This window comes from Eptesicus fuscus, chromosome 10 (assembly GCF_027574615.1).
Source record: "Eptesicus fuscus isolate TK198812 chromosome 10, DD_ASM_mEF_20220401, whole genome shotgun sequence".
NCBI lineage: Eukaryota > Metazoa > Chordata > Mammalia > Chiroptera > Vespertilionidae > Eptesicus > Eptesicus fuscus.
The window spans coordinates 78367755-78380250 of NC_072482.1; the positions used below are offsets into that span (position 1 = coordinate 78367755).

General features: G+C 41.9%; 1 protein-coding gene across 1 annotated transcript in view; it reads right to left on the reverse strand.

Moving 5' to 3' along the window:
• Positions 1-316: 316 nt before the first annotated feature.
• The window catches only part of L3MBTL3 (L3MBTL histone methyl-lysine binding protein 3), a 92349-nt gene continuing 80169 nt past the window's right edge, over positions 317-12496 (reverse strand). Inside the window, exons 20-23 of the mRNA XM_028142468.2 lie at positions 12349-12425; positions 7984-8153; positions 7705-7767; positions 317-719 (exon numbers count right to left, since the gene is read on the reverse strand). Of these exons, the coding sequence (XP_027998269.2) occupies positions 576-719; positions 7705-7767; positions 7984-8153; positions 12349-12425 (454 nt within the window). The 3' untranslated portion in view covers positions 317-575. The remainder of the gene's footprint in view (positions 720-7704; positions 7768-7983; positions 8154-12348; positions 12426-12496) is intronic.

The following is a 12496-nucleotide window of genomic DNA, read 5'->3' on the forward strand; positions in this document are numbered from 1 at the left end:
TAACAAGCAGTTAGGCAATATCATGACTTGCAAAGTTATACTTAGCATAATGTTGCAATTCAAAATATGGCACAGAATTAACAATACAGATAACCAACCGTCCCACTGGCTGAACTTAGCCAGGTTTAGACACTATTTTGGTTTAGGTTGAAATTTGATTATATAAAAAGATTCCTGAAAGTATTGAAAAAGAAACAGTGTACATGAAAGAGAATTCATCAATGTTTACAAAATGCCAAAAAGTCATACTCTGCCCCCCATTGTCCATAAATAATTAATGAAGCCCCCCCTTCTCCTCCCACCCCCCACCCCCAGCCTCAAAAAGATTTACAAAGATAAATTTAGCTCAGTGAACAGAACCAAAGGATGACTGTTGTTAGACAGTACCTGGTTAAAAGCTCAAGCACTTTCTTAGGAATTCATATATAGTGTCTCTGGAGGAATATAAATAATCTGATCGCACTGCTCTTCTGAGTTTTGGAGACTTCTCACTGAGGAGTTATAACTGTCCTTGTGCTTTGAATAAAACATGAGCTTTAAAGCAGAAAGCTGATGGTATCCAAAATTCACCATCTTCAAAGTTCATTGTGAGAGTTCTTCTCTGCAGCTTTGAACATCAGGATAGAATTGAAAATTTTGAGAGCAGGGCCCAGCTTAATGCTCATAATTTTAACAATGTCTGTTTGCGTCATAAGCAGAAACGCTTCTCCATCTATTTGCTGAAATGGGAGTAAAAGACAAAAGACGGTGAGTTAATTGGATACCGTGTTGTGGGGAATAATCAAGTTTAAATTATCAGCTGTCTTATATACAGCAACACTAAAACGGCACAGACAAGGGGAGCTCAGGTGTACAAACATTTCCTGATAAACGGATCTTTCCTATCTACAACAACACAGCAAATGTGGACTGGGGCAGAGTAAAAGTTCATTCATCTGAAACACTGGCTCCCAGGAAAAGGGAAGGTGCCGATACCTTCCAGTGATTACTCATAGGTGCTGACTTAAAAAGAATTTGGGAAAGTGTGGGGCGCCTCAAATTCAGTTCCTATCATCACAGGTTTTAGTCTAAAATTAGAGATGAAAATAGGTACACAGATATTTGTGGCTATAATCAAAGGCTTCAGACAAACATATCAGCTACATGCTAATAATTTTTTAAAAAATTAGTCTTCCACCATGAAGAAAAAAACTGTGATAACATTTCTAGAGTGGCCATAATTCTTCACATACAAAGGAAAGCAGTTACTAACAAGGGCAATTGACAGTGTAATTGGAAGAACATGAGATGGGTGTTAAGAGTTGTAGACTCTATACTGGTTCTTCCTCTACTTGGGTAACCATGAGAAACCCCCTTTCTCGCTTCGCATCTCCTCTAAGACTAATAGACTATGCTTCTGCAGAAAAGCGTACTTTGAGGTTCAAAGATAGAATTCTATGAAGATGATGTCTAGTTCAGTGGGCAGTAAAAAGGAGTGGAATCTTTTTATATGACTTTTAGCTCTTGCGGAGTTCCACCATCTTAAAAGAAATCAATTCACTTCTTTTTCAATTTTTCTATTTTGTACAAGAAGTAAATCACGCATTTGTTCTCTGCCTTAGAGCACACTGAAAACATTGACAGCGATGTAGCGTTATGGGTTGAATTGTGCCCTTCCCAAATTCATATGTTGAAGTCCTAACTCCCAATAACCTCAGAATGTGCTCCTAAAATAAAAGTTTTTATTGACTAGAGAGAGAGAGAGAGAGAGAGAGAGAGAGAGAGAGAGAAATATCGATGTGAGAGAGAAGTACTGATCGGTTCCCGAACCCGCAACCTGGATCTGTGTCCTGACTGGGAATCAAACCGGCGAACTTTTGGTGAACAGGATAACACTCAACCAACTGAGCCACACTGGCCAGGGTCAGAATGTGATCTTATTTGGAAATGGGGTCATTGTAGATGGAATTAGTTAAGATGAGGCCATACTAGATTCGACTGGGCCTCTAATCCAAGATGACAGGTGTCCTTATAAAAATGGGAAATTTGGATAGAGACAGACGATTTGGACATAGAGAAGGAAGACGATTGAAGACAACACCATCTACAGTCAAAGCACAGAGGCCAGAAGCAGGTCCTTTCCTCACAGCCCTGGGAAGACGAAGCCTACTTGTCAGACTCCTAGCCTCCAGAATCGGGCGACAGTACGTTTCTGCTGTTTAAGCTACAGGCTTATAGTACTTTGTTACAGCAGCCCTAGCAAACGACTACTACTCTAAATTCTGTAAGCAGTTCATTAAATAAAGGCTGATATATATAACTAAGTAGCTATTTCTTAAGATTTTCTTCTATCCTCAAAAATAAAATAAACACCTGTCAATCTAAACTGTCTGTATACTTAATCAGTACTAGTTAGAGCTACATTCATCATATACCACGTCAATGAACAATTATGTGGGAAAAGTTGCTACTTTCTGTCAAGGAAATAGTCTGCTGTCTTAAAGGAGAAGGAAAGACATTCTGATGTTAAATTCTGAGAGCAAGACCTATTAAGTGGCAGGTCTGAGAAATGTCCTAATGTGTTTTGAGTCATTTGCTCTGGTCATTAGCTTGTGTTATGACAGCCCTCTGATAAAGCAAGGCCAAGCAGAGAGGCAGGTGCAGTAACACTTCACTCAACCACGGCAGACCTTAGCAGAATGAACGATGTGAGAGAAATCTTCCAAATCCTGAATGAAAGTGTCAGCTAGCACACCTTTCCCAAAGAGCTCACTGCAAGACTGAACTGTTTTATTATAACCTTGGGCTCTTTGGAGTCTCCTTCTGAGACTACGTAAGAGTTTAACATGACGGATGACTGATGAATAGGATCATTCAGAGGGCAGTGAGGCTGGGATCTGAAAGCTGGAGTGGAATAAAGTTTCTGTAGATTATTATTTTTAAGGTTACACTGAAAAGGGAAAAAATCACCCGAAGCTAATACCAGTCTATTACATATAGCTGCTCTGATGCGTGTCGTAAGGACAGGCCTCGGTTGGGAGGAGGCAGACTTAATTGAGAAAGTACTTTCTAAGAACAGGAATCACTGCAATGTATTATGGCGTTTATTTTCCACATTCGTTGCTTTTATAATACATCCAGACTGGTCCAACTGCGGAGATTAAGTATCTTGCTAAAGGCCCAAAACGAAGGAGGAGGATTTGGAGTTTGGGGGCTCCCACCTTCCATTCCATTGCTCTTCCCACCATGCACTCAGGTTCTTTTCTAGTGCTTTCACTCTGCACACCACAGCAGCATGCTCTTTGAATGTTTTCCCAGAGTGTAAAAAAATGAGTATATTCACTCATTAAAAACTTACTAAGCATCTATTATGTTGCAAATACTCTTCTTGGGCTTGGACACACAGCAAAGAAAAAACAAACAAAAACAAGCAAGTAAGCAAATAAAAACTCCCTGTGGAGGAGTTTACACTTTAGTAGTGGGAGACTGTAAGCAAAATTAATTAATTAGAAATGAATTAATAGTAATTAATTCTAAAAGGTGGTTAGTGCTCTGAAAAAAACAGCTGGTTGAGGAGATGAGTGGGCAGTCGGGGCAGAAATGGATGTGTGGGGGCAGGTGGCAATGTGAAGCAGGATGGTCAGGAAAGGACTAACAGAGAAGGTGACATCTGAACAGAGGGAGTGAGCCATGTGAACCTCTGGAGGAAAAGCACTGCGGGTACAGGGAAGAGCTGGGTGTGCCTGGATAATCTGAGGGACAGCAAGGGTCCCAGTGTATGGAATATGTAAGCAAGGGGCAGAGCAGAAAACGTGGCCAGGAGCTGTGAGAAGGCACTGGGGTGTCAGATTGTAGGCCCTGGTGAGGATTTTGCTTTTTCCTCTGATTTACTACTGAAAGGATAGGTATGGAGGAGTGACATGATTTGGCATTTTTTGCAGGATCACCCTGGCTATGCTGGGAAGACATTGTAGAGGAGCAAAAATAGAAGCAGGGAAACTGATTAGGAGGTACTGTCTTAATCCAGGTGGGAGATGATGGTGGCTCAGACCAGAGTGGAAGTGGTGGAGGTAGAGAGAAAAAGAGCCAGAATCCCTATGTTTTAAAAAAAACACCCAAGAGTGCCCTAGTCGGTTTGGCTCAGTGGACAGAGCGTCAGCCAGGAACTGAAGGGTCCTGGGTTTAATTCCGGTGAAGAGCATGTACCTAGGTTGCAGTCTCAATCCCTGAGGCAACCCAACAGTGTCTCTCTCACATTGATGTTTCTCTCTCTCTCTCTCTTCCCATCCCTTCCACTCTCTCTATAAATCAATGGAAAAATATCCTCAGGTGAGGATTAACAATAACAACAACAAAAAATAAAATACACCCAATAGAATTGTCAAGACATTAGATGTAGAGTGAGTAAGAGAAAGAGAAGTCAAGAAAGGTTTGTACTTTGCCATTTAGACATGACTTACATCTTTGTTTTACAGCTCACCTCTAGAACTTTTTAAAACCAACACCTGCTGACCTTGCTAGGCATGTGAGAGAAAGGATTGTACCCTATTATCTCTCTGAATCAACTGTCTCACTGGAGCATTACATGGAGTGACGTATACATGGAAGAAATTTACCAAGCTTTTATAGGATGAATGAATAAAGGAATGAATGAATACATGAATGACACATGTGACGGTGAACATTCACTGTCTTGCTTCGCTCCTCACAAGAAGGCTCTGGCTTTGAGGATAGTAGGTGCCTGAGGAGAGTCTCCAAAGATACTACACCATGAAGAAAAAGCTCATTCAAAGGAATAACATACCATTGGAACTTGAATCATACTTTAACTAAATAACAGAGCAAATCCAGGTGCATTATTTAGATGTTCACAGAACTGAAGACAAAATTTCTAAAACAAATATACTATAAATTTATTTTTTAAATGTTTTTTTAAAGCACTTTCAAAGGTAACAATGATGTGACTCTTTCAAAGAAAGAACAAAGCTCCCTGCAGGGGGTCTAAGTCTGTTCAGGGGTGGAAATTAACTGAGAGTGGTCTACAGACACTTAAGAAACTCAAAATATGAATATTTGCCAATCCTATCTAATATCCTCTAATAAAAGAGTAATATGCAAATTAAGTATCACTCTGCTATACCCACAAGCCACGCCCACAAGCCAATCAGGAGCAAATATGCAAATAAACCAAACCAAGATGGCTATGGCCACAGAGAGCAGGAGGGAGGCTTGGGTTTCCCTGGCAATGAAACAAGCCAAGCTTTCTGCCTGCCCTTGCCAGCCTAGGCCTCCACTCAAGGCTACAAAGTTTCAATTATAGAAGGTAAATAAATCCCAACAGAAATGGCCGCAGCCACGGAGCTGGAAAGAGCAGGAGGCTAGGGTTACCCCCGGCAATGGAGGAAGCCAAGCTTTCTGCACACCCTGGCCGGCCCAAGCTTCTGCTTAAGGCTACAAAGTTTCAATTATAGAAGATAAATTAATCCCAACAGAAATGGCTGCCACCACAGAGCAAGCAGAAGGCTTGGCTCCACTCCAGGCTACAAAGTTTCAATTTTAGAAGATAAATAAACCCCAGATACCAGGGCCTCCGCTTGGGTCGCCAGGGGGCGTGGCCAGCCTGCAAACCACCATAGGCCCCTCACCCAGGCCGCCCCACGCCCCAAGGGAACCCCCATCCGGATCCGGGACACCCTTCAGGGCAAATCAGCTGGCCCCCATCCATGCACCAGGCCTCTATCCTATCTAGCAGATTTACCATCACTCCAACACACAAGATGGCTGCCCCCATGTGGACACAAGATGGCCACCACAAGATGGCCACCAGGGGAGGGCAGTTGGGAGGGACCAGGCCTGCAAGGGAGTGCAGTTTGGGATGATCAAGCCTGCAGGGAAGGGCAGTTAGGGGTGACCAGGCTGGCAGAGGAGGAAAGTTGGGGGCAAACAGGCTGGCAGGGGAGCAGTTAGACATCAATCAGGCTTGCAGGGGAGTGGTTAGGGGTGATCAGGCTGGCAGGCAGAAGCGGTTAGGGGCAATCAGGAAGGCAGGCAGGCGAGCAGTTGCGAGCCAGCAGTCCTGGATTGTTAGAGGGATCCCAGATTGGAGAGGGTGCAAGCTGGGCTGAGGGACACCCCCCCGCCCGTGTACGAATTTCGTGCACCGGGCTTCTAGTTAAAGATGAACTAGAATGATAAGGCATTTCTGAAATAAGAACACAAATCAGAAAGGTGTCATTGAGAATCACATCCATGTGCATGTTAACAGGCACCCAATTGAAGCATACAAGGTATCTAAGGGTGTCAGGACGCTGGTGGCCCGTGACTGGGTTCTGAGCTCTCCTGTCACTCTTGCAATGCTCTTCATTGAAAGTGTGCAGTTCTTAAATAGCTGAGGCCAAACAAGGTGTAGGCATTTGTAACTGCAGATGGCAGACGTTGGAGAAAGCCTTCTGAGATTACTTATTCCCTCTACCTTCTGGTAGCCAAGATGAGAGTGATAATTTGTTCCACTTGGAGGAGCTGACAGTCAAGTGGCTTACTGCTAAAGGTCTCCCCTGAAAACAGTCTCTTGCTGTACTCAAACAGCATTACTTCTGGTGTAGTAGGACCCAAGTTCCTTTTTGTTTTAATGTTCCATACAGGTGATATCATTCTTAACCATCCCTACACTGAAGCCCTAGACAGGCAGATAAAAACAACTAAAAAAAGAATCTTCCAACAGCAGACTGTAATGAATATCAGTTATTATAAACATTAATGAGAAACAGAAGATCTAAAAGATTATTTTAGCAATAATGGTAATAGTATTTATCATAAGCATCAAATGGGAGTTAATCTTGGTGCCGTTAAAATCATGTTTGAAAATGAAATGGGAACTAATTTCCTGGCATCCTATCTAATAAAGAGGGAATATGCTAATTGACCCTCATGCCATCACAAAGATGGTGGTGCCCACAGCCAATAATTATTGGCTAATTGACTGTCCCACCCTCAAAGATGGCGGTGCCCACAGCCAATAAGGAGGGAATATGCTAATTGACTGCCACGCCCTCAAAGATGGCAGTGCCCAGTCCCCTCAGCTCCGTGTGCCTGCCTCCAGAGTCCCCCAGGCCTCTCAGCCCCCCAGCCGCCCAGGGCTGGCCCGAGGGACAGGCAAGCCTCGGATGGCGGCCAGGGCTGGCCTGAGGCGCAGGTAACCAGGGCTGGCCGAGGCTTGGCTGCCGGCAGTGGCAGCAGCAGAGGTGTAATGGGGCGTTGCCTTCCCCTGATTGCCAGGTTGCCTCCCGCCCCTGGGGGCTCCCGGACTGTGAGAGGGGGCAGGCCGGGCTGAGGGAACCCCCCCACTCCAGTGCATGAATTTTCATGCACCGGGCCTCTAGTTAAAAATAAAATGTTATGCCGTTTTTTCTTGTTTCTTTCTGTACTATAAACTATATAAATACATGCTATTGAGTTTTGTTCTTTTTTTTTTTAAGTAATGAGTCTAGTGCTACTGCTTTGGGGCATTATAAAGTGGTACAAATATTTCCTTTACACCTAATCTTATACAAAGACATTTTTATACAACTGATTAATGCTGCTTGTTAGACAACTCTCTATTGACTTGCCAATTTCAACATAATCCATCTCTTTCCTCCTCTGCCAATGCAAAACATTTCACCCTTCACTGCATGTCAGTGCTCTGATCCCGTGAAGTTACAGGCTGCAATTTAGTGGGACACTTACTTCATCTTTAAATACCTTTCCATGCTCTTCACACCCAGGTAAGCTCTGTATGAATTCTGATACCTGTCAAAAATAAGATCAAAATTCCAGTTTAAAAAGAGGTCAGAATTTAAATGCTCAGGTTCAAATTGTTGTACCTATATGTTTTAGTTGTTTCTCTCAGAATAATTTCTGATCTTTCAGGAAAAAAGGCAGCACACCCCATTCACTGTGTTAAACTCATTAAGTCAGTGGTACTCCCCTATCTGGTCCCTGGAAGACAAAGGAAATAAATTATACCTCATCTGTGCTCCACTTGGAAACTTTACTGGCAGGGATTCCGGCCACAGTTGGCAGAAGTTTGCTTTGCTGCTCCCAGCGCAAGGGCAGACATGGAATTGGGGACTTAAAGGACAGAAAGACAGCCGACCGACGCTGTGCCTGCGGTACACTGGGTTCTTCTCGGGCACCTGTCGATGGAAACAAATGGAATTCATTCTCTGAAAAGCTGCAAAAGAAACCCCAAATACCATGACATAACGAGCTGGGGGTGAGGCTCTAGTTAATTCATTGTTCCTTTCAACATATAATTATACTCCCTGAATAATTATACTCTCCTTTGCCTTTACTGAAGGTCACCTGAAAATGACCACAAGACCGCCTGTAAATTCAACTTACATGTTTGCTACATCACCCACTGAAGACATGTGTCATTATAACATCCCATGTTTCAGGTACGATATTTGCCTTAGAACTCATAATTCTGAACTTAGGAAACTGTATTTGTTTTTCTTGCAGCTTTGGGTGCTCAGGCCTGGCCACTGTGTTCTCTTCTTTTATCTCAGCCTTGGTTTGTTCTTTCAGTGTTAATCACATTGACTTTTTAAACAGCCAACTTAACATGTTTTGAAATGGGATATGAAATTATTGCAACAAGAATAACAGAAAGGCAAGTGCTTTTGTCAGTTTTCATTTGAGGAGATCAAAATTAAGGTGCAGAATATTCTGCTTATCTGCTAGGTCTTCTGAATCCAAACTTAGTTTACTGCTGCTCTCCTAAAATACCCATTTTTTAGCAAATGACTTTATGTGAAACTCTTCGAGTTTGTCAATAGTGGTCTCCTTACAATCCTTTGGAACAGAAATCTTTTCTGGAAACTGCTTACTTAAAGCCCATGAGAAGAAAAGGGCCTTCCCCACACACGCTCTCCCCCGCATTAGCTCAGCTACAGCGATCATTCAATTCCACCACAAATCTTTGCCAAATGGTTAGCTAAAGGCTTTTTTTTTAATCTGAGAATATTTTAAGCTATTTTGCATCTTTAAGAATATTTCAAGGTATTTTCCTTGAAGAGTAAATATTTACAGAAAGGTATGCAAATCATAAGCAAACAGCTCAAACAATTTTCAGGAAGTGAAGATGCCCGGAACAAGAAACCATAGAGCAGCCCAGCTAGAGCCTCCTGTGTTCCCTTTCAGTCAATCACACTCCTGCAGGGCTGCTTCCCAGACTCTCTGCTCTGCTCCACTGGATCTTGACACCAATCCACAGATTTCAATTACTATCATTTTATAAGTGTGCTGAGATCTGTGATCTAGGTCTTCTTCAACATTGCCTTGACTATCCTTAGTCCTTTGCATTTCCATATATATTTTAGGATCAGCTTGTAAAAAAAAATGCTAGGGTTTAGATTAAAATTACCACTAAGTATAGATCAATTTGGTGAGAAATAACATCTTTATAATATAGAGTCTCCCAATCCAAGATCAATGCATAACCCTCCATTTCTTTGGGTCTCCTTTAATATATCTTCTTAATGTTTTGTCATTTTTCATGATCATCTTTTGTTAAGTTTATTCCTATGTATCTGATATTTTCTGTTGTACATTTTTTTAAAAATTATTTCCCACTGGTCTGTTGTGGTTCTTTTATAACTTTTATCTTAAACAAGCCTAAATTTTGAATTGCTCTGAATGTTACAAAGTCACTATGCTGAATTGAAAAAACAACAACAACAACAACAAAAAAACTATCTTACTGGAACTAACACCCACTGGCCCTGGTTCTACCTGAGTGAGCTCATATAGAAAAATATATCTTCTCCACATGAAACATGTCAATTCTTCAAATAATTTAAAAAACCCCATCACAGTCCTTTCAATGAATCTCATATAGTTGGTTTTAAGTTCTCATCCTGTTTTATTGAATGTCTATTCTGAGCCAAAGATACAAACTTGTACCAGTTTGTTTTTATTATTTTTTTAATTGAAAAACATCTAAAGAAGATATTTTTGTTAAGCATAAATATAGGGTATAACTTAAAATCATCCCTTAATTTCATATATTCCCAAGAGTTTAGCAATTATTTGAAATACAATATTTGTAAATCCTTTAGGAGACAAACAGACATAACATGGTAAGATTTCCAGTTCCACACTAGAGGACAGTAGAGCTACTTTATAACTTATATTCTAATTGCTTGCCACATAAAAGTCAATCTTTTCCAAAGCCATGCACTCTGTTTCATAACTGTTTATAGTACTCCATTAACACTTGCCCCTGTTCACTCCATCGTGCTCCATTCTACTTTTATTCTATTTCCTGTATTCTTCACAGTTCCTTTCTAGTGCTCCTACATTATCATTCCTTAAAAACTCTGCCCAGAGCCAGCCATACACTAGTAAATGATACAGCTGCGATGAGAATGGAGGCTGTGCTCCAACCCACCTTCATAAAGACAGAATGAAGCTTTTCTCTAAGAATCCAATATACCCTGATTATAAAACCATCATAAATTACAGGTTTTTCTTCCTTTCCAAGTACCAGAAACATTCAAAATGATCGAATACTTGCATAGCACTCCCTATATGCCAGGCATCATTCTAAGCAAGTTACAATGTTGCTGCACTTATTCCCCATAGTAACCCGTGAGAAGTCACCACCATTATCTTTCTGGACAGATAAGGAAACAGAAGCACTGAGAAGTGGTCAGTGAAAAGTCCACCAGGTGGCAGAGCAGGAATTCGAACCCTGACCATCTGCAGGGTTTATAGACAGTGCTACATCAAATACCATGAAGCATACTGAAGACAGCAGCAATAGAACCTTTAAATTCATGTAAATGACTGCTTTTATGAAAATCAGATATGGAAATCATAGCATCACTTATGGGATAGGTCACTACAGGCAAACAGCCATTAGATGACATTCTCAAATCTTATATGATAATCTGATCCAAAAAATGCATATGAAAAGCAAAGTCCCACAGGACAATCATTAATATCTTATCTAGTAAAAGAGTAATATGCAGATTGACCATCACTCCAACACACAAGATGGCCACCACAAGATGGCCGGCAGGGGAGGGCAGTTGGGAGGGACCAGGCCTACAAGGGAGGGCAGTTGGGGGGAACCAGGTCTGCAGGGGAGGGCAGTTTGGGGAGACCAGACCTGCAGGGGAGGGCAGTTTGGGGGGACCAGGCCTGCAGGGGAGGACAGTTTGGGGGGACCAGGCCTGCAGGGGAGGGCAGTTGGGGGAAACCAGGCCAGCAGGGGAGGGAAGTTAGGGGCAACCAGGCCGGCAGGGAAGGGCAGTTGGGGGTGACCGGGCCAGCAGGGGAGGGCAGTTAGGGGTGACTAGGCCTGCAGGGGAGGACAGTTAGGGGCAATCGGGCCAGCAGGGGAGCAGTTAGGCGTCGAACAGGCTGGCAGGTTGGCGAGCGGTTGGGAGCCAGTAATCCTGGATTGTGAGAGGGATGTCTGACTGCCCGTTTAGGCCCGATCCCACCGGGACATCCCTCGAGGGGTCCCAGATTGGAGAGGGTGCAGGCTGGGCTGAGGGACAACCTCCCCCCCACCCCCCGTGCATGAATTTTGTGCACTGAGCCTCTAGTCATAATCATAAACTATTTCTTATAAAAACAAATAATAATTATATAGTTATGTATAATTTATAAAGACAATCTATATTATGACTAACAGTCATTATGACTTCATTGCTTAGCCAAACCATTGTAATATTTTTTTTGGCAAAGTTGTTAGGACCCATTATTTTCTCCAATACAACTTAAAACACTCAAGTGATTTTCTTTTCATTTGTGGTATTAAGACCATATTAATTCTATTTGAAATCCAATATACACCCTTAGATGAGTTTAAAATATGTGAAGCAAGTGACATCAACAATACCAAAGAAAATGTATGACAAGGACCAAACAGAATGCCTTATCCAAACTTTACATACAATATGGTACATATGTGAAAGAGATTGCAAATACAGGTCGCAGGTCAATCCATAGCATTATGAACTACATACTATATTTATCCTTTTATTTTTAAATCTTCACCCGAGAATATTTTTCTATTGATTTTTAGAGAGAGTGGAGAAAGACAGAGAGAAATATCGATGTGTGAGAAACACATCGATTGGATGCTTCCTGGAATCGAACCCGGGACCCTTTGGTCTGCAGGCCGATATTCTATCCATTGAGTCAAACCTGCTAGGGCTATATTTATCCTTAGCAATAAACTTTACTGCCTATGATAATGGAACAAACCAACCAAATAAAGTTTATCTTTAATATAAAAGGACTGCCAAAGCCTAAATTTTGATTGTTGAGTCTGACTAGTAATATCCACCCATAATAGGAGACTATTATGACTACCTCTGGCTTCGTGTGACGTCCTCACTTCACTTTCTGTTCTCTCTTCGAATTCTTCTCTGACATCAGCATGCTGATCTCTGAAAAAACAAAACACACACACGTGCATTTCAATAGTCTGTTCAGCATTGCATCTCAGCAATTGTTTTTC